The sequence below is a fragment of the Vicia villosa genome, linkage group LG1 (genome assembly GCF_029867415.1).
Source record: "Vicia villosa cultivar HV-30 ecotype Madison, WI linkage group LG1, Vvil1.0, whole genome shotgun sequence".
NCBI classification, from domain to species: Eukaryota; Viridiplantae; Streptophyta; class Magnoliopsida; order Fabales; family Fabaceae; genus Vicia; species Vicia villosa.
In genome coordinates, this window is record NC_081180.1 from 185199665 (window position 1) to 185226889 (window position 27225).

At 36.6% G+C, this 27225-nt stretch overlaps 1 protein-coding gene across 1 annotated transcript; it reads right to left on the reverse strand.

Moving 5' to 3' along the window:
- Positions 1–5791: 5791 nt before the first annotated feature.
- LOC131661034 (uncharacterized) lies at positions 5792–6982 on the reverse strand. The gene is made up of 4 exons (XM_058930440.1): positions 6970–6982; positions 6625–6711; positions 6171–6574; positions 5792–6088 (listed from the first exon to the last, which is right to left on the reverse strand). Exons 1-4 carry the CDS (start codon positions 6980–6982, stop codon positions 5792–5794), a joined length of 801 nt encoding a protein of 266 aa, XP_058786423.1.
- Between the last annotated feature and the right edge of the window lie 20243 nt (positions 6983–27225).

A 27225-nucleotide genomic window follows, 5' to 3' on the forward strand; every position in this document is an offset into this window, starting at 1 on the left:
GATTGTCTATTTAGAGCAAAACGTGTTGAGTTTGTGTTTCTAAATAGAAAACCGTTTGTGTCGCAGTGGTATGTCTCACCATTCATATGAACACGAACTTTGAACTGCGAGGTGGATGCCATAATTTTGATATGTGTTTGTGAAAGAAGAAATGTGAGAATTGTGTTGTGTTGTAAAAGGAAGAAATGTTTGGGAAAGTTGTGATGGTTGTAAAAAATAGTATGTGAAGTAGTTCCTATATATCATGCAAGAAATCTTACACAAGGGTAATGCATGCAAAAAATGAAGCAATAATTCTGCACAAGATAGTAACTTTGACATGACTAATGCATGCCACAAGAGAATCTCGTCCCCACCTCTTACACAAGGGTAATGCATGCAAGAAATGAAGCAATAATTCTGCACAAGATAGTAACTTTGACATGACTAATGCATGCCACAAAAGATAGGGCTGCATGCATGAAGATAGGGGGAATCGTTGCAGGAATCTATCAGGAATCGCTTCAGGAATCATTACAGGCGCATGCTAGGGTACAGGAACTCGTTTCGGACGCATGCTAGGGACAAAAAACAGATGGGGACCATGTGGGGCCCTAATTTTTATTCTTCAAAATTATTGTTTATGTTTTTCCCTTGTAAATGAAACCCTAATTGTCCCTCTATAAATTAGGGTTTCTTGTGTGCATCAGTACACACACGAAAAAATGAGATCTCGAATAAGGCCAGATAGCACGCACCGGACTACTGAGCCTCCACCACCTGTAAGGCGTTTGGACTATCAACCTCCCATTGTTCGAAGGAACGGATACGTTATTTTCTCTGCCGTCAAACCTCCCATGCAGGTAATGTTTTGGAACATTCAATCCATGGACCAGCTTAAGAGAACCCTTCTCAGGTTTTTGGAGGGAGAGTGGAGTCAAGGCGAACAAATCAGATCTATCAAGAGACTTAGAACAAGGGGAGGTGCTTTTCTTGAAAGACAGCGTTGGTGGGAGACAATGGAGGACGACATTCAATGCACTCGAATGATGGAGGACAGAGAAGACATTGTCCTAACCGTTGTAATATCCTAGATGTTGCAGTTTCTTTATCATTTCAGCTACTTCTGTACCGTCCAATTAAATGCTCTGAGCATATATTAATGAAATGTTTTTTTAACATTACAAAGTTTCCAATTAGTATTTAAGTTATTAATAATTAGCAAAATTATTTTCCGCGGTATTTCACCCACTATAAATAAAGGTGTGTGTGTGTGGAGTTGAAGTACCAACTCTTTCTTCATTCTTACTGCAAACACAAAAAATGAACTCAGTTTGGGCTGTCGTTTTTTTTGAGGAAGGTAGTCACATGCGTGTCTGCCATAACCCCCATTGGAATTTCCAGAGAATTGTTAGAGCCATCAACACTGGGTTTCGTCAACTAGATGGTCCGACCAGAAAAGTTAAACAGATAGATTACCAACTCGTGACCCGTCTACACGACCCATTCGGCAACCTCAATGTGGATCGTACCATGGTCCACGTGGCGCGCAATAAGATTTTTATTTGTATCGTGAATGTATTTTGTAATGTTTTTAATTATAATGTATTTGTATCGTTAATGTATTTTAATGTCTTTAATTTTAATGTATTTGTATTTTAATATATAAATATTTTAAAGAATGTTCAACTTTCAAAATAATGAATCCACCACCAACTTCCAAAAATAATTTTAACAAGATAGATAAAATAAAACAATATAAGAGAAATTATTGTTAAAAATTGTAGTTATTAAAAAAATTGTAGCTATTAAAACAATATAAGAGAAATTATTGTTAAAAATTGTTGTTAAAAAAAAAATACTAAAAAAAATATTAAAAAAATGTAGTTATTAAAAAAAAATACTGAAAATATTTTAAGAGAAATTATGTTAAAGAAAAAAAATAACAAAAAAAAAAGAAAAAAAAAATAAGGGGGGGTGTTGTCGCCGGGGGGGTGGCGACAACACCTAAATATTGCATGTAGGCGCCAATGGGCCTGGCGACGACGTTATGGGCCAAGTGTTGTCGCCACCCCCCCCTGGCGACAACGTGTTGCAGATAGCAAAAAAGTGACATTTGGGGAATTATTTTGAAAAGTTGGTTATTTCTGAAATTTTTTTTAAAAAACTTGTTATTCAAAAAAAAAATTCTCGTGCATACGCACGGATTCTGTTCGGTTACGCGAATTTAGATACATCATTTATTTTAAATAAAAATATTTTAAAAAAAATTAGATAAATAATTGATTATTTCATATATAAAAATATTTAGATCAATAATAGATTTTTTCTCGTATACCATTTTTGGATTAAAAATATTTAATCATAAATACCATTTTTCGTATATAAAAATATTTAAATCAATAATGAATTTTTTTTCCGTATACAGACTTCATTTTTGTTTAGGTATCATTTACAAAAATATTTGGATCAATAGTAAATTTCATATATAAAAATATTTAGATCAATAATAAATTTTTTCCCGTATACCATTTTTAAATAAAAAATATTTGGGTCATAAATACCATTTTCGTAAATAATAGATTTTTTTTCCGTATACAAATATTATTTTTGTTTAGAAATCATTTACAAAAATATTTGGATCAATATTAAATTTTCGTATATTAAAATATTTAGATCAATAATATATTATTTCCCGTATAACATTTTTTGATCAGAAATATTTGATCATAAATACAATTTCTCGTATATAAAAATATTTAGGTCAATAATAGATTTTTTCCCGTATACAGACTTCATTTTTGTTTAGGTATCATTTACAAAAATAAGGGTATTTTGGACTTTTCCTCAACCATTAATTTTCTTATATTATAGATTGATAGATTTTTTTTGGAAGAAAGAAGTGAGAAAGTGATGAAAGAGAAAAAAATAGAGAATAAAGAGAGATTTGATAAGTTTTTTTTTTTTTTTGCGCAAGATTTGATAAGTTTGCTAAAATATAAGAGTTGTATTATTTTAATAATAAAATTAAGAATTTTATGGTACAAAGACCAAAAAACCACAATTTTAATGTGGTGGCAAAAAATCAAATAAGGGTATTTTGAACTTTTCCTCAACCATTAATTTTCATATATTATAGATTGATAGATTTTTTTTGGAAGAAAGAAGTGAGAAAGAGATGAAAGAGAAAAAAAATAGAGAATAGAGAGATATTTGATAAGTTTGATAAAATATAAGAGTTGTATTATTTTAATAATAAAATTAAGAACTTTATGGTACAAAGGCCAAAATACTACAATTTTAATGTGGTGGCAAAAAATCAAATAAGGGTATTTTGAACTTTTCAACAACCATTAATTTTCTTATATTATAGATTACTTACACCGTATCTTACACTCTAAATAATAACACAAGCAAAATGATATGGCACAAAAATCAAGATTAAATATATTATTAAAAAATAGAATTAGTATGTTTTATGTATGAATATACGGTGTAGTGTTTAAAAATAGTGTAAAAATATCATTTTCCTATTTTAATACATCCATATGTCTTTGTAGAAATCTCTGACGAAAATATTAAAATACTCTCAACTTCAGATGTTCAGATGTGCACATCTGAAAGCACTTTTTATTGAAAAAAATAGTGATTTCACACGTGCACTTCCGAGAGAAATCTACTTGCCACCCTTATTTTATACTTGCCATCCCCCCATTTTTATTTAATCCAATTTTATCCTTGTTGAAAAAAAATTGAGAAACAAAGAATTTCCAAAGCAAATTTTCGGTATGCACTTCAAAATTTCTGGTACAAAAACCGGAAATTTAGTTAATTTGAAATTTTCGGTACACTAGAACTTTCAAATTTTTGGTATACTGGAATTTTCAAATTTCCGGTATACCAGAAATTTCAAATTAACTAAATTTCCGGTATGTTTCAACTTTTGGTTTTTTAAACGGCTGAGATTTTGCCGACACTTTTGGAGGGCCCTGAATGCACCGATACATTTGTATGGTCTAGAATGCACCACCATTGTATAAATAGGGGTCTTAGGGTTATCGGATAACACATCATTTCAACGAAATGCCTCTTCATCAGTATTTAATTAAAATATCTGTGTATTTCAATGGCCGCAACCCTGCTGTTCAAACCAAGATTCCAGACGACGCTGAATCCTTTGCCACCTTGAAAGAAACGTTGAATAATTTATTGCCTGATTCCGATAACAGAAGGGTGACAAAAATCAAGTTTCGAGAGGACTGGATTGATACAAACGAAAGAGTGAAATACAACTTAATCGAGTTGAAGAATGATGAAGATGTGAAGGCAAAAGGCCATGTGGAAATCATTTCACCGTAGGATAACTAAAGGTCCGATCGAATTGGATACGCTGATCCAAAGATCCATGGACGACATAATGAAGTGTCTGATTCGTCCAGAGTCTTCCGGTAGTGCCTAGGTTTTCATGTTTTGGAGTACTGTTTATGCTTGTTGTTTGTCATTTGATGTTTGTTAACTATGGTTTTTTGTTATTGATGTTATTTTCTTTATCTACTCGAAACATGTACTAGCCAAAAAGATTATGCAATAAAAAAGATGTTCGTACATAAGATGTTCGTACATAAGATGTTCGTACAAAATATACAAATATACAAATGATACAATCATAACAAAATAAATCTACATAGGTCCTCCACGGGCAACATCCACCAACCTAGCTAAAATACTGTGTACCTTACCATCATGGTTCACCAAACCCATGAGGCTATCCAAGTGAACAACGATGTACTGCAGGCGGCTGTCCTGGTCACCTGCGGGAGGTGGAGGCGGCGGCGGTGGTGGTGGTGGTGAAAAAGCCATTGTACCTGAAGGCCCCGGAACATCAGATGCTGCGGCAGGTGGTATGACCCTAGGGTGTGACACACTGAGGAACCACTCCAGGTAACCATCCTGACACTGCCCAGGCTACTGAACCGCAACGGCTGTATCAATGATCTCACGGGGGGAGCTAAGGATATAACTCTGAAACCAACGATTAATGCCACCAGTTGGAGTCTCTGGGACCGGCCGTGGGATGCCCTATATATAACCATACTGGCGTAGACACCTCTCAGGAAAGTGTCTAGCCACATGGCTCTCCCATCTGACATACCCTGAATATAAAGAAGATACATCAAAAGGAAGATGATCGCGTTGACCTGTATATGGTGTCCAGATGATATCATCCAGCTTCAGAGCATCCAGCCTCCGCCTGTACTCAATCACCCCTCCTGGATGGGTCTGTCTGGCCTTCCACCTCCCCGCATAAGGGTCAGCAGCCGCACAACGCTGGGTATTCCGCTCACAGATGTGAAGGAAGTGTTCGTAGATCCAAAACTGCATAAATAAAAATAATCAAGCCCAGGTAAATTATAATAAAACACAAAAAACCATGTAAGAATATATACCTGTAACAAGCTCAAATAACCAGCAAGTTGTCTGGTATCAGGACGAGATGCAGCATCAAGCGCCGTGTACAACATTGTCAATGCCGCCACTACCCAAGCCAAACATGGGTCTCAAGGTCGTCGAATAGAGAAAGATAGCGGACATCTATATAAACTCCAAACTTGTCCGCAAAGAGAGTACATGCCACTAGATGTAGCATGTACGCCCTAACGCCAACCTGGTACCTCTCTGCATCGACAAGCTCCTGATAAACCCTCCTTAACCAAGACATCCTGAGGTGAAAGCCCCGAGTGTCACCAAACTCCTTAAGCACAACTAGCTCATCAACCTCTAAAGCATCCATCACCATGTGCACCGCCATCGCCTAGTCCCTATGAACTAGTGTGAAAAATGTACCAGCAATCGGAAGGTGAAATAGGGAATGCACATCATCCCGAGTCACCGTCATCTCCCCGAATGAAAGATGAAAGGATGATGTCTCTAGGTGCCATATCTCAAGAAAAGCTGATAATAGAGGGGCGTCCAACATCGTCAGGGAGCATATAGCGAATTCCATCAAATGGAAGTCTCGAACTATCCTCGCCACCTGCTCAATCATCGGTCTCTCGGGGAAGTTCTTCAATTTCGACCCGTGAGAAGTGAGCTTTAGCACCGGTCGCTCCTGTAACAAAAAATACAATTAAAACACAGTGTGTATTAAAAATTGCATAATAAAAATTAAGCACTTAAGAAATATTAAATACCTCGCCCTGCCATATCCTATAAGTGACATGGTCAGCATATCCTGTCAAAACGGACCTGTCAGAAGGTCCTCCTGGAAAAGCTCCATCAGTGTGTACTGATGGCTCCATAGATGCACCTGTGGTGGTGCCCGTATCATGCACCACCCACTCCTTAGCAACCCCTTCCTCAACCACAGCCACCCGCTCCTCAACTCTAGGCACCTGCTCCTCAGCAACAACAACCTCCTCCTTAGCAACAGGAACCTCCTCCTCAACAACAGGCATCACCTCAACCTCAGCAACAACCACCGCCTCAACCTCATCAACATCATCTTGAACCACCTGCTCGTCCATGATAGTGGATGCTCTACCACCCTGGCGACGAGGTGCGCAGAACCCCCTACCCGCCTGCTCAGTCCTCCGGTCTGGTTAGAACCGGTCGGAGGAACTCGTCCAGCACGTAACATTGAGGTACCAGCTTCATCAGCAGCTGCTCGAGCACGAGCATCGACTCTATCAATGACCCGACCCGCAACAGTACCATCTCTGCCTCTAGTCCACACTGAAAAAATTAAAAATATAAGCAAAATAGCATTTTTAAAAAAATAGAAATACCGGAAATTTCAAAATTTCTGGTATGGGACATTGTACAGAAAATTTCAAAATTTCCAGTATTTTTATAATTTTATAAAGATACCAGAAATTTTGAAATTTTCGATACAAAATGTCGGATATTTTAAAATTTCCGGTAGAATACCGGAAATTTTACAATTTCTGGTACAAACTACTGAAAATTTCATAAAATCTACCGAAAACTTACTTGTTTCTCGCATGTGCATATTCGAAGACACATATTTTCTTCAATAAAAGGTAAATTCGGATGTGCATATCCGAAAAGATGTATGGGACAACAGAAACAAAATCCTTATAACCAAAGCAACAAAGCATAAATTCATCATAGATAATCAAAATTACATAGATAGTTCAACATAAATTTAACGTTACATATTGTTATAAAAGAGTAGTGATCTTTGAAGCTTCGCATCCAACTCAATTGAACCCTTTGAAGAATATTGTTGAAAAATTGTCCACATAACCTCTAAATCGTCGTCGTTCTTGAGCTCAAATGGGGGTGAACTTTACTTTTCCTTCGGTGTCAAGTGAAGGTGAACGATACTCAAGCTTGACCATCTTTCGATTTTCTGGATATTGCTAGAGAGAGTTTGTAACGTCCGGAAAAATAATTATTTTCTTAATTTAGACATTTGTGATGTTTATTGATATTTTCGCGTTTTAGGACGATTCAGTCGGTATTAGTTCGGGATAGCGGATCGATATTTATTCGGAGATTTTAATATTTTTAGTATTAGAAATATTAATGAGCTAATATTTAGCGTTTTGGGAATTTTCCGAGTAATTAAGATTAGACCAGAAATATGACATATTGAGTAATAAGTCGATATATTAAAATAATTGGATTTTATTTTAATGGAGTTTAAGTGGAAGTATTATTTTTACATTAAGTGTAAAAATTATATTGGGCTTAATTAATGACATCTCTAAGTATTAAGGGGTATATTTTGTTAGGCCCATTTGTGTATTAAATAATTAACATAGTCTATTTTTTTAAAATAGAAGTAGAATAGAAGTAGTGTTGTCTGTAAGAGAAAAGAAGGAGGAAACTGAGGGAGAGAAAGAAAAGAGGGGTTAGGGTTTGAAGAGGAGACCCAAAGTGTTGCTCTAAAGTGTCATTTTTCTCCAATTTTTCATTGAGTCTTCTTAGAGCTGCACTCAATCCAAGGTAAGGGGAGATTCTTTCTGTCTAAATGGTAATATGATGAATTATATGTGAGTTTAGGGTATAGATTTGTCATTGTGTTGTGTAGAAATTAGAGTTTAATTTGGAAATAATGTTGAAATGCGTGTGCGGAATAGAAAATTAAACTGGAAACAAATGCAGAGACGACGACACACCCTACTTAATCCCAATAGTATAGTTTTTATGCTATTCAACAGTGTTCTGCTACTTTGTGTTCTTTGTTTTCATTGTTCTTAATAGTATTTTATTAACATATATGTAATATAGCTATGGTATGAACTAGAAATGAGATACCTCACTTTGTCATAGTATGTTTTGTTTCATATGATAATTACTGTGCGAGGTGATCTTGTTTTCAACTTTGTCTCCTACTGTTAATTGAGAAAGATATATATAAAATGGTATGACACATGGGAAATGAAGTCAATTATGAAATGAATTATAATTAAAATAGTAGGATATTAGAAATTGGAAATGGAATAGAAATAGTAGTAAATTGAAATTAATATAATATGATTGGTTGATTTAATCAATAGTAGAATTAATTTCAATAAGTCTATTTAATTGGAAAATACTTAGACTTGGATAAATTATTCGGTCTATCGGTAAATTACGGGATCTTGAGAAATTGACCGTAATTGTGTTTTTGTTGAATATTTAGGTTGAGAATAATATATTGCTATGTCAATGATGTTGTTTTGATAATTAACGTTATCTCTAATTGAGTTAGATGTTAATTTGGAAGTTGTTTTGGCTTATTTGATATATTGGCATATTGCGATTATTTTGCGAATTGGCCGCAATTTGTGATTTTGCTTTGGATGCTTTTGTTGCGATTAATGTTGTGATTGCCAATATGATTATTTTGTGCATTCTTATGTGATTAGCCTCATATTGTGAATTATAGAAAATTTTGATATTGTGTATATAACGCTATGAATTGATAAGTTTTGTCGTGAGCCTTTGGCTAAAGTGGAACGGTGTAATGTTGATATGTGACCGTTGTTGTGTTGTTCTTATGTCGTTGTTTCTTGGTCAAATTGTATTCGTTGTATGTTTCCGCATAGCATAGCATAACATAAAGTTGAACGGTGTGATATTGATATGTGACCGTGTTGAAGGCTTTGCCTTATGCCTCAAAATTACTGGCAATGTTCTAAGTTGGGAGTTTTACTCCAATGGTACCACATGCATATGCATAGTTGAGCCGCATTCGAGTCGTTGTTAGTTGTTGTTGGTTGAAGTTGTTGTCTATGCATTGTGATGCTTATGTGTTGGTTTGTTGACGATGCCAATGTGTTGATACCAAGACTATTCTTTGATGATGTTCTTTGTGTTGTTTATGTTGATGTTGTGTGAAACGGTGATTCATTTATATTCCTTACCTAATATATGATTTATCATAATCCTATTTATATAGTTTGATATCTCACCTTTTCTCTTTGAATGTTGCCTCCATGTGGGTAACATGCAGGTAATCCAGATGAGTAGCTGTTTCCGCTTATAGTCGAGTTTTGGGTGTCATTGCTCTGATACGTAGCACTTGGGGGGAAATGGACACTTGTTTGATGTTGTTATTTGTTTATTGAACCTTATGATGTATTTGAGGAGTTGTTTGTATAACTGCTTTGTATGATTCAAAAGATGTTATGTCTTAATTGTTGAATCATCGTGAATCTGTTGCATGTTGAACCTAAGTTTGGGTTATGCTCTGAATACTATGTATTCAGAAGTTGAGATATATGTTATGAGTTTTGTTCACTCCAATCCTGATAGTGTTATGTATTAGTTTAAAAAGCATGACATGTTTATGTTTATGTTGAATGTGTGACATCCTGATTCTGTTGAGAATTTTTATACTCTGATTTTTCCGCATAAATGCTTGGGGTAGATTTCGGGTGTTACAGAGTTCAGTATCGAAATCAACTCGACAAATTAGGTGTCGTGCGAGAACCTAAACTGAAGCGGCATCGTGTAACCACTGCTGAAGTAGACAAAAGCAAAGTGAAGATAAATTTGGGTCATTTCTGATTGTGGCTTGTGATGTTGATGAAAAGCTATAGAGAACATATTTATAGACTTTTAAGAGTAATATGGACCCAAGAAATATTATCTTGCTATCAGTGCATATTTCAGATATGCACTTTCGAAATAAGCACTAATTCTTTTTTTTAATTATTGAAGATTCCTTCGGATGTGCATATCTGAATTATGCAGAACCACAAGACCATTGTGTTATGGCAGAATCAGCAGCAAATTAACATAGAAAAAAATTGGTAAGAATAAACATTGATTACATGAAATATAGACCATATTATATATGTATTGAATTGTATTTGTTTTACATTCTTCACGACAATACATTCAAAAAATGATTCGATGACATTCTAAAATGCACTAAACAAATTCTCACCGCTTAAATCTAAAATCGGTAAATTCTCCGACTTCTCTCTATTTGCTTCTCTGTCTCTGTCTATCTCTCTTGCTTCATCAATTCTTCGAACTCCACCGTCCTTTCAAAAAAGTGATCCGGCCAAGTTTCCGCCTCTTTTGTATGATGTGCCATCCATTGACATGATGTAGCCGAAATAGGACACACCGGTTTCAAATAAACTTGTACAAAGTGGAGCGATCTTAGATACCCGATACAAATGATGCGGCCGGGCGAGTCTATAGGTGGGCGACTATGAAGTCGGAAAAATGTCTCTAAAAATCCAAATCTTGTCAGATCGACACACACGCTGTCATACGCACTTGCTATAAGATGACCCATCTCAGAGAAGGACATCCACTTTGAAACAGGTGCCTTACCGGTAATAGATGGAACAAGGGCATTGTGAATTTTATCAAAGTTGGATTTATTCTCATAAAGTCACGTGTAAAGTTCCCTATGTGCCGTCAACTTCGAAATAAGTGTTCGGCAACCAAGAGTCTGATTCTCCTCTACCTTACCGAGTAAACCGGCAATGGCCCGATACCTGCAGTTACCATCGGTCCCCACATAAACCATATTTTTAATGTTTTTTTGCATAAATAAAGGCATCTCATCAATGTAGATCATCAGTGGCGTACGAGTCGGTTTGGAAATGCGAGCTCCCTTGTTAGCACTATTTTGTGATTTTGGTGTGGGTGAAACCGGGAATAAAGAATCGCCAACTTCATGGTAATAAGGAGTCCTCGTAGTTGACATGTGGTCTTGGGTACTTTTCAACTTTTTAGGCGCACCTTTGATTTTTACCGGTTGCGAAGGAGGTTTCAAATCAGTTGTTTCCCAAAAAGAAATTTTCTCAATTGTTCTTTTGTGTGAAATTTCATGGTGTCATCCTCTTTAGAAAATCTATCCATGATAACTTCAAACTCGGTTGTGATGGTTAAATTGGAAGTACCCTTTTTTGCCGGTTTGTAGTCATCAAATCAGAGTCTTTTCGAATGAACATATACTTCATCCATGCGTATGGGGGAATTCAACTTCATTTTTTTAGAAATAAGACAAGCACATGGAAGCCCACGAGTTTTTATAATTGTATACCCACACTTCGAATTATTCAGCCCCGTCGTATTCGCCCGCTTCGCTTCACGAAAAATAAAATTCATTCCCGCCCGAGATATGTTGAAAATCAATTGTGAATAGAGAGTGTTGTCTTTAAACCGGTGTTTTGCCACAGTCTTGCTTCAACCAAACATGGTCTGAATTTCATTATGTTGATTTTGGAGCATTTGGTTCACCGTGTCCCATTCCCTACAAAGATCTCCCTTGCTATCACCCAACCATTTCTTCAACGCCGCATGTGCTGATTCGACTATGTTGGTTATTGTGCAACCCAAATGTCTAACCTGGTCGGTCCAAGTGCATACAACTTTCTCTTTCACCTTTTTAAGGATAATAGATTCAACGTATTTTAAAAATCGAGATATTCGACACACAAGGTCCTGAAGTGTATCATATTCTCGAATACAACTCTTCGGTACATAAATTTAAAATATTCGTCAATGCACCCACTATCTTCTCGACCATAACACCAGGTTTGATGATGTTTCCGTCTTCATCATTTTTTTCTTTGGTACCAACTGCAGGTTAGAGCTTGTTGGTCTTGTACGTTGAATCAATTATAAGGATGTTTGGAAATATGTTAAACAACTTGATACTTTATGGATGATCCCAAAATATGTCACGAATAGTAACCCTGTCCTCACAAGCTTTGTACCTTGAAACGTATTAGTTATCGTCCAAAAGTTTTAAAAGTTGTTGCATTTCTGACCCCGGACCTTTTTTCGCGATGCTCAGTTGATAACGTTCATTGTACATCTGTCTGATATTTGAAACACTTTGTGGTTTTTTTCGTTTCAAATCGGAAAGTATGTTTCTCGGCGCAACTTTGATTATCAATAATTGTGAAATAGCTTCCTTCTCTTCCGGCCTAAGCCGACACACACTTGGATGCCCTTGTAGCTAAGTGTCCAATGCATGATCATGAATACCGCAAATAACACTAAAATACCACAAACCATCAACCCTACAAGATACCCTCAATTTAAATGGACACAGACATTTTCTCGATCCCGTGTCGTCTTGTTTTAACCTTCAAACTTTTGGAACATATTTCCCACCTCTCTCGCATGTCATCACAAAAATTCTTTCCTTCTAATAGTTCCATTGTCAGACCTTGCTATCACAACGCCAAACCCAAGTTTGCTAGCTTCAATTCGGATTCATTCTAACAAATGTTAATGAGAGGTGAAAGTCAATTCATTTGTAAACTGTTGTCGAGCATTTATCGCGACTATAATCGTTTTAACACCGTCCTTCACCTCATTTGGCTTAGCATCTTCATTGACCTTCTCCGAAACCTTTGCATCATCTTTTGGAATGTTTTCGGGGTGCACCATATCTAACACGTGCAAAAAACATGAATTATGTTAAAATAGTTTTCTGAGTTCTGTAACAGACATGTTTTCGTAAATGCATATTCGAAATAAGTTTGGTGGATTTAGGAAGTGCATATCTGAAGTTATGCAATTTTCTTCTTCCACAAATTAACACTAATGCAAGGAAATGAGAGATCCTATGAGGAGACTTTACCTTAAACTTGAAGGATAGAAAAACACTTAGAAAGGGGGGGGGGGGGTTTGAATAAGTGTAGCTTTAAAACTTGTAAGATAAAAACAATTTGCACAATGATTTTTATCCTGGTTCGTTGTTAACTAAACTACTCCAGTCCACCCCCTTGGAGTGATTTACCTCACCTGAGGATTTAATCCACTAATCACACAAGATTACAATGGTTTTCCACTTAGACAACTTCTAAGTCTTCTAGAGTATACTGATCACAACCTAATCACTCTAGAAACAAACTGCTTAGATACCCTCTAAGACTTTCTAGAGTATACTGATCAACAACCTGATCACTCTAGTTCTTTACAAATTAATGTAAACAAATTCTAAGAGAATTACAATGCTTCTTATAAAGCTATAATCACAACTGTGATATTTCTCTTAAAGTTTAAGCTTAATCTCACTAAGATATTACAACAGCAATGTAGTGAGTTTGATGAAGTTTGAGAGCTTTTGATTTGAACAGAGTTTCTGTATATTTTCGCAAGTGTTCTATTCAGCTTCTCATCAGAACTTCTATATATAGGCGTTTGAGAAGATGACCGTTGGGAGCATTTAATGCTTTGCATATTCCGTACAGCATTGCATTTAATGTTTCACTCTTTTGTCAACTACCTCGAGCCTTGCTTTCACTGTGTCTACTGACGTTGCCGTTAAAAGCTACTAACGTTCCTTTTGTCAGTCAGCGTAGCCTGCCATCTTGTACTTGCTTCTGATATGATGTTTTTGTAAACAACGTTTGAATATCATCAGAGTCAAACAACTTGGTGCAGAGCATCTTCTTGTCTTCTGACCTTGAAGTGCTTCTGAGCGTGATACCATGATAACTTCAGTGCTTCTGCTTCTGATCTCAAGTCCTTCTGATGCTTCCATAGACCATGTTCTGATTCTGCTTGACCATCTTCTGATGTCTTGCCAGACCATGTTCTGATGTTGCATGCTGAACCTTCTGAGTCAGTGCTTCTTGCGCTAATTTTATGCATACTCTTTATATAATTCCTGAAATGGAAATTGCATAGTATTAGAGTACCACATTATCTCATACAAAATTCATATACATTGTTATCATCAAAACTAAGAATATTGATCAGAACAAATCTTGTTCTAACAATCTCCCCCTTTTTGATGACGACAAAAACATATATAAATGATATGAATTTGCAATCAGAATATCAGACGGCTAAAGACAATTACACAGTTATAGCATAAGCATATAAACATAGTGTGTGAATATGTCTCCCCCTGAGATTAACAATCTCCCCCTGAGATAAATAATCTCCCCCTAAAATAAATACTGGAAGAAATTTATAAATAAAGGACTTCCCTGAGTATTTTCCATTTCAGTTGAGACGATCACATATGCTTAGATCTTCAGAACATTCATAGCTTCTGCTTCTTGCTTCCATAGGACAACTTCAGAGCTTGAATTTCTTCTTGAATCATTGCATGCTAGATTGTATCAGAACATTGTTGAATGTACCAGAGCATCATCAGAGCATCTCTACATTCTGAAATGTTACAAAACAAACTACACGACAAAAGTCAGAGCATGAATGAATCAGAACATATAATATGTATCAGAGCATAACTACAATAATGTTTCAGAGCATATTTAGAACAAAAACATGCATCAGAACATTTAAGGGATAAGAATGAGTTAGGGCATATTCTATCATCAGAATATCATAACATTCTTCCTTCTTGCTTCTGATCTTGAAGCTTCATAGCACTCAGCTTGCTTCAATTTCCATGAGCATGTTCTTTACAGAATTGCTTTTCCCCATGTCTTTTCTTCTCATGTTGAGCTTTTAAGATTGTCTTCAATCCTGCAAAAACACTTAAAAACACAGAACTTGCAAATTCTGTTAGAAATGTGGAGACTTTCTCCCAGCAACTGATAATATAAATCAGATCATTTATCACATTTTCTCCCCCTTTTTGTCATAACATCAAAAACACAAAAGATTCAGATGAAAAACAATATGAGAGAAAAGAAGGATAATTTTCATTGATTGCAAAAGAGAATTATCAGAAAGTACAAGGAAGATGCATAGAAGACAGATGCAAGAAAGAAAGAAACAACTAAGACACAAAGGACTAAGATGACCCTAGCTTAGACATAATCTTGGCCAGCATGTCATGAATCCCACCATTGCTCTCAGTCTGCCTCTCCATGAAAGAGCGGAACTCAGCATTGGTGTCTTCTTGCTTGTCCATGCGAGAAGCTAGCTCAGCTTGGTTCTTCTGAATAACCTCTAGAGTCTTCACCAGAAGAGAGGGTTCACCAGAAGAAGCTTCACAACTTCTGTTCAGAGGAACAACAATCTCAGCAGTAGCTTCCATTGTCAGATCATCATCATGATTTTCCTCAACAGGAATAGTCTCAGCAGGATGATCTTCAGCATCAGCTTCTCCCATATCAGCATCTTCTTCATACTCAGGAGCAGGAAGATCAGAATCTCCATTCTCAAGAGCTTGAAGAATGGCAGCAAGATTTCTTGGAGCAGAAGGACCTTCAACTTCTGGAGGATCAACAACTTCTAGAATGACCAAATTGGGGTCCTCCTCTGAAGGATTTTCCCTCAGAAAGTCAAACAGTGACTTGAAGTCTCCAGTCAGAACTGGATACTTAGGTCTCCAGACCACAATATCCCTACAAGGATTGGCTTCTAACTCCGCAGAAAGTCTTATTACTGCAAGTTCATCAATGAATTCCTTTTCTTCAAGACAATATCTTCCTCAAAGACTACTGAACCAAAAATCTTCATAGTGCCTCAGGATTCCACAAGGTCGTGGAGCAAGTTCTACACAAATTTTCTGAAGTTCTTGAAAATAAGCATCTGCTTTTCTTCTGAAGATTCTCCAGAATTTTCGCATAGCAACATCATTTAATCTAGCATGATGAGCTATTTTGAGAGTGTCAAAGACTCTTCTGACATTCCTCTTTACCATTTCATAAATTACACCAATAGGATATGCTCGGCGGGATTTTATTTTGGTTATGGCAGAAACAGGTTTTTGGAAAGAATAGGGTTGAGGTTCTCTATCAAGACAGAGAGATGATTCTGCTTCATTCTCAGAATCTAACACTACCAGCTCAGCTTCAGGACGAGGCTTGGGTGTGTAATTACAGTCACGGAGCAATTGCTCATGTGATGCAGAATCTGGGAGATCTGATACAGAGGGATTATTTTGAGAGGTGGAAGGAATGGGTTCATAGTTTGCATGAGGTGGGGGTTGAGAAGTGGATATATTTGTGTGAGGTGGAAAGAGAGTTTGAAGGGGTTGAATATTTAGAACAGAGTTTTCAAGGGCCTGGTCAGAAACAATGTTGGTTGAGGATGGAGAGGGAGGAATGGGAATATTTGTGATGGGTGAATGAGAAGGGGTAAGAGTATTGGTTACAGGAGAAGAAGGAGGTGTAAGAACATGGATGTTTATGGGTGATTCTGATGGGGCTTTTTCTGGTTGATTTACTGGTTCAGGGGTTTGAGCAATATTTATTGGTGCAACTTCTGAACGTAAAGCAGGAACAGAACCAGGTTCAGAGAGATGTATACCTTTGGAAACCTTATGAATAGCCTCAACCACAGCCTCTAGTTTCCTCTGCTTCTTACTCTTCTGCTCTTCCACAATCTTTGCCTTCCCAAGAGAAATTTCTCTTCTTCTGGCAGAATCCAGTCTCTCCTTCTCATTAACAACAGACTTCTGACCTTCAACTTTTTTAGTTATTGGTCCTTGAATAGTTCCTTCTGGCTGATTCATAGCTTCTTGAGCTTCTTCTTCTTCAGAATCTTCTAAAACAAGTCTTCTTCTCTTCTTGGTCGTCTTCTTCTCAACAACAACATTTTTGATTTTCTTTGTCTTTTTCTTCTTTCTTTTCTCCACTTCTTCTTCTTCTGCTGTTTGCTCAGGAACAGCATTTGCTTCAACCACGGCTTCTTTCTCAGTGGCTTCTTCAACAACAACTGTAGCAACTTCTTGTTGAACTTTCTTCTCCAGGTTAACAGAAGGATGATCAAATTTTCGCTTTGTCCTTCTTTTCTTCTTGACAACAGCATCAGGTGCACCTTCTGAAACATCTTCTGAAGCAGCAGGCCTGGAAGTGGAAAATTTCTTGCGACCACCTTTAGCAGGAGCAACTTTGCCTTTTTCTTCCTTGAGTGAGTTCAGATATTCAGTTCTGACTCCTGGTAGTTCACTTCTGAAGAAGGACTTAAAGTCAGCAAGAAAAGGCTCTCTTCTGCTTCTTGCTCCAGGAAGAGGTTGAGGGGTTTGTATGACAACATCAATAATACTCATCTTTCTCAAGGTGAGAGCATTCAAGCAACTTCCAGTATTAACAACAAGATCTTTGATGCTCCCTTGAGCTTCCAAGTCTTCAACAATCTTGGAATGAACCAGAAGATTTGTAATAATTCTTCCAAAAGGAATAATAGTACACTTCTTTGTTCTGAAGGCATTTCTGGATTCCCTCACAGCATTCCACATGTGGTTGAAGATTATGTAGATAACATCAACCTTCTTCTGAGTGGCAATGCAATACAAAATGTATTTCTGCTCATTGTTGACAAAGTCTGCAGAATGGGTTGCTTTCCTGTGATAGAAACACCCCAGAAGAATCTTGGTCCAGATTTTGTAGAGATCCTTCATGCCCTTGACACGATCGATTTTCTTCACGTCTTTATAGAGAGTAGCCAACACCTCATCCCAATCAGCCCTTAGATCAATTTCATGAGCTCCCTCAGGGTTTCTTAGATCAAACATCATTCTCAGGATGTTTTCAGTAACGACCACAAACTTCCCATGAACAAAAGACAGAATAGATTTAGGGGCTACAACAGCGTGCACCCAAAATTCTTTAACAAGATCTGGGTAAACCGGTCCACAAAACTCGGCAAATAATGAAGTCCATCCTTGAAATATGATATCTTCTTTAAGACGAAACTCATGTTCTTCAAGACTATCAAAGTCTACCATAAGTTCACAGATAACTTCCAACTCCTTTTTGGGAATAGAGCAGGAGATAACTGGAACAAGTTGCTGATCTTCTTCTTGAAGATGGAGAGGAGCAGATGAGCCAGCGTTGAGAGATGATGGAGCAGCCATTGAAACAGTACTGAGATTGCAGGAAATATTTTTGGGTTTGCGCTTAGGGTTAGAGAAAGAGGGCAAAGAGGTTGCACAAATGCATGCACAAAGAGAGAGAGAGAGAATGGGAGCGAAAAAAATGAACGCTATGATTTGAAATGTATTTATAGAGGCGGATTTGAAAAAGAATGCAATTAAATTATGAGAATGAACAGTTACAGAATCAATTGAAATCAAATGCATTAAATGATGAGTGACGTTAGGTGAGAGAACGTGGTAATTGAAATGATTTACACAGTTACCTAGGGCGGCGTCCCATCAGATTCACTCACGCTTTTACCAATCGTGCAAACACGTGTTCACCATCAGAAAGCACTTGATGACAGCTGTGTTGCATTGTATTTGCTTCTGATGATGAATGGAGCTTTTTCATCTTCTGATTCTGGTCACTGATTCTGACTACCATTCTTTAGAAATGATCTAGTTCTGATAGGATCATATTTCTTTCCAAGAATCACATCTTCTGAGTGAGCTGAGGTGAGTCTAGAAGATCTTCTGACTGTTGGCTCTTCAGAAATTTTGAGATTCTCTAAAGATGCAGCAACTTGATCTTCTAATTCTTTGCTTCTGAGATTTTCAGCTTCTGAAACTTTGCTTCTTGGTTCTACAGTTTCTGATATATCAATATCTATATCTGCAAAATTCTCAAACTGCTTTGGCTTTTCAAGACCAAGCTTATCATCAAATCTGATATTTATTGATTCTTCTACAACCAATGTTTCAGTGTTGTATACTCTGTAGCCTTTTGAGCGTTCAGAATATCCAAGAAGAAAACATTTTTGTGCCTTAGAATCAAACTTACCAAGATGATTTTTAGTATTCAGAATAAAACAAACACATCCAAAAGGATGAAAATATGAAATGTTGGGCTTTTTGTTCTTCCACAATTCATAAGGAGTCTTATTTAGAATAGGTCTTATAGAGATTCTATTCTGAATATAACATGCAGTGTTTATTGCTTCTGCCCAGAAGTGCTTAGCCATATTGGTTTCATTGATCATGGTTCTGGCCATTTCTTGTAGAGTCCTATTCTTTCGCTCTACAACTCCATTTTGCTGTGGAGTTCTAGGGCAAGAGAAATCATGGGCAATACCATTTTCTTTGAATAACTCCTCAAAGAATCTGTTCTCAAATTCACCACCATGATCACTTCTGACCTTTATGATTTTGCACTCCTTCTCAGATTGAATCTGGGTGCAGAATTCAAAGAACACTGAATGAGACTCATCCTCGTGTTTTAAGAAATTTACCCATGTCCAGCGGCTATAATCATCTACAATGACTAATCCATATTTCTTTCCTCTGACAGATGCTGTTTTGACTGATCCAAACAGATCAATGTGCAGAAGTTCTAGCGGCCTTGAGGAAGAGACAACATTCTTAGATTTGAATGCAGGTTTGGAGAACTTGCCCTTCTGACATGCTTCACAAATAGCATCTGATTTGTATTTCAGATTTGGGAGTCCTCTGACCAGATTTAGTTTGTTAATCTGAGAAATTTTTCTCAAACTAGCATGTCCTAATCTTCTGTTCCAGACCCATTGCTCTTCAGAAATAGACATAAGGCAAGTCACCTTCTACTTCTCAAGATCAGAAAGATCAATCTTATAAATGTTGTTCTTTCTCTTGCCTATAAATAGGATTGAGCCATCCTTCTGACTTACAGCCTTGCAAGACTTTTGATTGAAGGTAATGTCATAACCATTGTCACTTAATTGACTTATGGACAATAAGTTATGCGCTAATCCTTCTACAAGAAGTACATTAGTTATGGAAGGAGAGTTACCAATACTTATGGTTCCGGAGCCAATAATCTTGCCCTTATGATCTCCTCCAAACTTGACTTCTCCACCAGATTTAAGCACCAGGTCTTGGAACATAGACCTTCTTCCCGTCATGTGTCGCGAGCACCCAGAGTCCAGGTACCATGACATTTTGTGCTTTGTCTTCTTTGCTGCTAAGGATATCTGCAACAAAAATTATCTTCTCCTTAGGTACCCACAGTTTCTTGGGTCCTTTCTTGTTAGTTTTTCTCAAGTTCTGATTGAACTTGGTTTTAGCATGATAAGTAACAGGAGGAACAACATGATATTCTTTAGGTTTGGCAGCCTGATATTTTTTAGGTTGTGTCACATGCTTCTTGGTGTGTGTAGTGTTAAAACTTTTGGCATGTGAAGTGAGCCTAATATCATGTGAGTGGCCATATTTGAACTGATCATACAATGGCTTGTATGTGATTTTCAAATCATCAACAGGTTCAAATTTGTGTGGGATATCACCCTCTTAGCCAACGCCAATCCTTTTGTTTCCAGAAACACCATATATCATAGAAGCAAGATGACTTCTGCCAATACTTCTAGATAGAAATTTTCTGAAGCTCGAGTCATATTCTTTCAAAATATGATTCAGGCTTGGAATGGACTTTTCTGAATCAGAAGGAGATCCAACATTATTGGATAATTTTAAAACTTTTCCTTTTAATTCAGAATTTTCCAATTCCAACTTCTTAGTTTCAAATTCAAATTGCTTTTTCAGCTTTTTATATTTGATACTAAGATGAGCCTTGAGTTCCAGAAGTTCAGTTAAACTGGAAATTAACTCTTCTCTAGATAGTTCAGAAAATACCTCTTCAGAATCTGATTCTGATGTAGATTCTGATCCATTATCCACTATGGCCATCAGTGCAAGGTTTGCTTGCTCGCCTTTAGAGTATGATTCAGATTCAGATTCAGATTCAGAATCATCCCATGTTGCCATAAGACCCTTCTTCTTATGAAACTTCTTCTTGGGATTCTCCTGCTGAAGTTTCGGACATTCATTCTTGAAGTGTCCAGGCTCATTGCATTCATAGTAGATGACCTTCTTTTTGTCAGATCTTCTACCACCAGAAGATTCTCCTCTTTCAGGCTTCTTTGAACTTCTGAAGCTCTTGAACTTCCTTTGCTTGCTTTTCCAGAGTTGGTTTACCCTTCTGGAGATCATGGACAGTTCATCTTCTTCTTCTGATTCTGATTCTTCAGAATCTGCTTCTTCAGCCTGAAAAGCGTTAGTGCATTTTTTATAATTAGATTTTAATGCAATAGACTTACCTTTCTTCTGAGGCTCATTTGCGTCCAGCTCTATCTCATGGCTTCTCAAGGCACTGATTAGCTCTTCCAAAGAGACTTCATTCAGATTCTTTGCTATCTTGAATGCAGTCACCATTGGACCCCATCTTCTGGGCAAGCTTCTGATGATCTTCTTTACATGATCAGCCTTGGTGTAGCCTTTGTCCAGAACTCTTAATCCAGCAGTTAGCGTTTGAAATCTTGAGAACATCTTCTTAATATTTTCATCGTCCTCCATCTTAAAGGCTTCATATTTCTGGATTAGGGCAAGAGCTTTGGTCTCCTTGACTTGAGCATTTCCTTCATGGGTCATTTTCAATGACTCATATATATCATAGGCAGTTTCCCTGTTAGATATCTTCTCATACTCAGCATGAGAGATAGCATTCAGCAAAACAGTCCTACACTTATGATGATTTTTGAATTGCTTCTTTTGATCATCATTCATTTCTTGTATTGTAAGCTTTACACCGGTAGCTTTCACTGGATGTTTGTAACCATCCATCAGCAGATCCCATAAGTCACCATCTAGACCAAGGAAGTAACTTTCAAGTTTATCTTTCTAGTATTCAAAATTTTCACCATCAAATACTGGTGGTCTAGTATAACCATTGTTACCATTTCCATTGTGTTGCTCAGCAGAACTAGATGTAGGTGGATCTGTTGGATTTTCACCAGCCATCTTGACTTAAGCATTTTTCTCTTCCTGAATCTTTTCTAAACACGGTTAAGTGCTTGCACCTTAGAACCGGCGCTCTGATGCCAATTGAAGGATAGAAAAACACTTAGAAAGGGGGGGGGGGTTGAATAAGTGTAGCTTTAAAACTTGTAAGATAAAAACAATTTGCACAATGATTTTTTTTCCTGGTTCGTTATTAACTAAACTACTCCAGTCCACCCCCTTGGAGTGATTTACCTCACCTGAGGATTTAATCCACTAATCACACAAGATTACAATGGTTTTCCACCTAGACAACTTCTAAGTCTTCTAGAGTATACTGATCACAACCTGATCACTCTAGGAACAAACTGCTTAGATACCCTCTAAGACTTTCTAGAGTATACTGATCAACAACCTGATCACTCTAGTTCTTTAAAAATTAATGCAAACAAATTCTAAGAGAATTACAATGCTTCTTATAAAGCTATAATCACAGCTGTGATATTTCTCTTAAAGTTTAAGCTTAATCTCACTAAGATATTACAATAGCAATATAGTGAGTTTGATGAAGTTTGAGAGATTTTGATTTAAACAGAGTTTCTGTATATTTTCGCAAGTGTTCTATTCAGATTCTCATCAGAACTTCTATATATAGGTGTTTGAGAAGATGACCGTTGGGAGCATTTAATGCTTTGCGTATTCCGTACAACATTGCATTTAATGTTTCACTCTTTTGTCAACTACCTCGAGCCTTGCTTTCGCTGTGTCTACTGACGTTGCCTTTAAAAGCTACTAACGTTCCTTTTGTCAGTCAGCGTAGCCTGCCATCTTGTACTTGCTTCTGATATGATGTTTGTGTAAACAACGTTTGAATATCATCAGAGTCAAACAGCTTGGTGCAGAGCATCTTCTTGTCTTCTGACCTTGAAGTGCTTCTGAGCGTGATACCATGATAACTTCAATGCTTTTGCTTCTTATCTCAAGTCCTTCTGACGCTTCCATAGACCATGTTCTGATTCTGCTTGACTATCTTCTGATGTCTGGCCAGACCATGTTCTGATGTTGCATGCTGAACCTTCTGAGTTAGTGCTTCTTGCGCTGATTTTGTGCATACTCTTTATATAATTCCTGAAATGGAAATTGCATAGTATTAGAGTACCACATTATCTCATACAAAATTCATATACATTTTTATCATCAAAACTAAGAATATTGATCAGAACAAATCTTGTTCTAACAAAACTGTAGCTTTCTATGCTCTCTTTTCTATGATCAACCACTTGAAACTTGGTTTGGAGACAAAAAATGGATTGGAAATGGTCGAGGTTTTGGTTACGGAGTGAAAGAAAATGAATGAAATAGTGATAGTGGTTTTTGGATATGCATATCCGAAAATACCTCTGACATTTAAAATCTAGTGATAGTGAATCATAGAGTTGATATCTCCACCAAAGTAAACCACTTTATCAAAATAGGTAAACAATTAATTGTGTTTGTTGTATTTTATATTTTTCTTCTAAGTCAACTTTCTTTCTTATTTCTTAGAGAGTTCTTTTTTCCGAAGATCAATATTTTTTAAATCTTGGTATCTAGCCTTGCGTCTGACTAATCTAGGAGGACCAATCTGGCCTTGCTGAAGACTATTTATTTTGGTTGTCATTGTTCTTTATCCTCACACATCAAATTTCTTAGTGTGATTGAACCTTTCAATTTTAGAACAAGTGATGCCCACCGCGGGACAAAGGGATTTTGTTTATAAGTAAGTACCATGGATTCTAAATGGAAGATTAATAAGTTTTCTAGAGACTGATTTTTTGTTGTGGAAAATGAAGATGCAAGCAATCTTAACTAAAATTAAATGTATTGAAGCATTGAAGGGTGAGGCATAGATGCCTGCATGCCTAACACAAGTAGAGAAGACCAAGATGGTGGATAAGGCCAGAAGTGCCATTATCTTGTGCCCTAGGGATAAAGTTCTAAGCAAAGTTGCTAAGGAAAAGACTGCGACTTTGATATGGGACAAACCTGAAACATTGTGAATGGTAGAAAAAAATCCATAGTGAGCAACTGATAAAATTTCATAAGATTATTGATTATATAGAGAATATTGAGGTTAATATTGAAGATGAGGAGAATGATTTACTCTTTTTGAGCTTATTACCTAGATCTTGTAATCACTTTAAGGATGCACTTCTGTATGATAAAATAGGTACTATTAATTAAGTTGAATTCCATACGACTGTGAGATTCAAATAATTTTTAAAGGTAAAAGATTTTAAAATTGACGGTAATTATGAAGGCTTGAGCATCTAAAGAGAAGGAAGTGGGCGTAGATGGATGTCTAAGTCAAAGAGGTTTGACAAGTTAAGATTCAAATTATTTATTTGTCAAAAACTCAGTAACTTCAAGAAAGATTGTCCCGAGTAGGGGAACAATGAAGATTTTGTTCAAATTGCTGCTCCCTCAGATGACATTATGAGAATGTTGGTGCACTACTAGTGTTGAGTTTAGATACTGAAAAATGGTTGGGTCATAGACTCAAGTAGCACTTATCACTTATGTCCAAGAAAATAATACTGTGAGACTTTAAAGTTGGAGAAATTTATATTAGTTCACCTTGGTGACCATAAGGCTTACAAGGTTCTTGGTATTGGCACGACCAGACTTAAAATGTTCAAAGATCGTGAGTTTCTTATTCACAATATGAGATATGTTCCAGAGCTTAGGCGAAATTTGTTATCCATAAGCGTGTTTAATGATCTCAGATATTGCATTGGACTTGAACATGGGGTGTAGAAGATTTCACATGGTGAAATAGTAATAACTAAAAGGTTTAAAATATATGGCTTGTATATTTTATAAGGTTACAATGTTGTCATCCATTTATCATCAACTAGTGAAGAATTTTATGAAAAGAACAAACTATGAGATTTAAGGTCTAGGCATGATGGATTATTTTAGAAACTACGGTAGTGAAGACTCAGTTTGAGGTGAAGGTTCCTACAATAGATACTAGTAGAAGTGAGGGAACAATTCCAGAGGCCTCTATTAATTATCATTTGACTCGTGATAAGGGAAGGAAGGAGATTGCACAATCTCAAAGGGGTGATTATGCAAGTCTTTGTGTTATACATTGAATGTGGGTGAAGGGATGAAAAACTTATAAACAAGGGCCTTTAGGGAGCATTCGAAAGCATGTAGAGTAAAAAATGGTTGAAGAAACATGCTTGTGGACTTGTTAGACTACTAAGGTTTAATCGAGACTCAAACTTGATAAAAATACTTCAATAAATATTGAATCGACAGAGAGAAGTAAAATGCTTAATGGGTAAATTGTCATCACCATTGTATAAAGTTAAGGTTAAGATTGTTGAAGTATGCCTCAAAACCTTAAGTGACGAGGATAACAGAAGCATGTTTAGAGATTATAGAAACAAAAAATTATCCAGGAAGTCAATGAGGGATGGCGGAGAAGCTGGCATAATGGGAGGATGATAATGGAGTCGATGCGACGAGTTGTTCGATCTATTGGAGCTCAAGTTCGATTTTATCAATTTGCGTGTATTGGGCTTTGTTATTTTTCTTTTTGGATCCAATAATTAATGGTTTATAGTTTGGGCATGTTATGAATCTGTAGGATTTTAGCAATTATAAATATGTATCTATATCATTCTTGTCTATATGAGATTTAGAACTTTAGAGGTGAATACAGAGAAAAGGGTTTGAGAATGTATTCTTATAGAGGCAAAGGTAAATTACTAAGAGTGTGTTCTTGGAATTTAGGAAATCCTTGAAGATATTTAAGGGGGTTTGGGAAATATTTCTAAACACATTGGCTTCTAGAGAGAGTTGGAAAGATTGAGAAATAATTTGGTTGAAAATAGGGTTTGCTCTTGGGAACTTGGATGACTATTTTCTTGTAACTCATTTGTAATCTTTTGTAACAACTCTTGGAAGTATATTGTACTTACTAAAAGCATAATACACGTTTAACCCTAGTAATTAAGAGCTGTAAGAGGATTTGTGTATGTGGTTTTTTTTATGAATACATGATTGTCCTTTCATCCTCCGTGTTGAGGTGTTTTTAGGATTCATTGGGCCTGGATCTCTAGGTGGCTAGGAATTGTAGAAACCACCTCTTAAAGAATGTGGGAGTGGTAAATGAATCTCATATTATTAAGAAGATCATGACTAATTTCCCATTGATATTCTTCTCCACCATGTTAGAATAAGGACACATAAGTTCCCACATTTTACTACTTCATGTGACCTAACCCAGAGGTGGGAAACGCATTCGAAAAAAGTGTGTCATAACTAATAAAAGGGTAATCAACCTAACATAAGAACGAGACATTGCATATATTACTTCCCATATTACCCATTGTGAGATCTTCACGACTATACCAATACATAATCCCTCAAGCACGAGGGGTTTGAAAAGGGCGAAGTGATTTATCTTGCGTTTCGTCCCTCATCGGGATGATTTCCTCAAGTATGAAGCGAGTCCCTTATGCAGGGGTAAATTCCTCATGTATGAGACTAGTCTCTCATGCACGAGGTGAGTGCCTCATGCGTGAGGGGACTTTGGGATATGTCTCCTAATGTCAGCGATATGATCCACATGTTAGTTGAGGGGATTTAAACGTCAATCACCTAAAATAAATCAAACGACAATCAATTGAGGGAAATCAAAGCATCAACTTTGGAAAGCGTGTGTTGAATTAAATGTAATCAATGATGATTTTTCTTGGGAATACAATTTTTTTACTGATTACATGTGTCTCTAACATGGGGAATCTTTCCTATTTCTTGTAACTGTTGAGGTGCTCAGTAAGTGGCTGTAGGTTACCCCTTCCATCCCTATAAAAATATTTCATTTTCCCTTCTTTGATCATTTTCCGCCCTTTCTTCATCTAAACCTTCACTCATATAGTCATATGGTTAAGGGTTCTTACAGGAAAAACACACACATATACTCCACAAGTTCTTAATCGTGGTTGTAGGTATGACTCTTCTCTTTATTTACTGATTCTATTCTTATAAATAATTATCAGATTTTGGGACGTTTTAAGGAGTGGGTGTGCACTTTAACATCACAAATTAGGCCTCTATGGACGTGAGATCCCTGGTGATTTTGATAGTGTATTTGTCAAAAAATAAAAGAGTGTGAGGTACCTCTAAGCTGGTAGGGGTAACTAGAGGCGTTTGTAATTTTCTAATTGTTA

What these genes read in the sequence shown, in the direction of transcription:
- LOC131661034 (XM_058930440.1), bottom strand. An exon ending in AGCAGCTGCTGATGAAGCTG is followed by an intron (nt 6,575 to 6,624) that starts GTACCTCAATGT and finishes GGTTCTAACCAG; the next exon opens with ACCGGAGGACTGAGCAGGCG. An exon ending in ATAGGATATGGCAGGGCGAG is followed by an intron (nt 6,089 to 6,170) that starts GTATTTAATATT and finishes TTTTTGTTACAG; the next exon opens with GAGCGACCGGTGCTAAAGCT.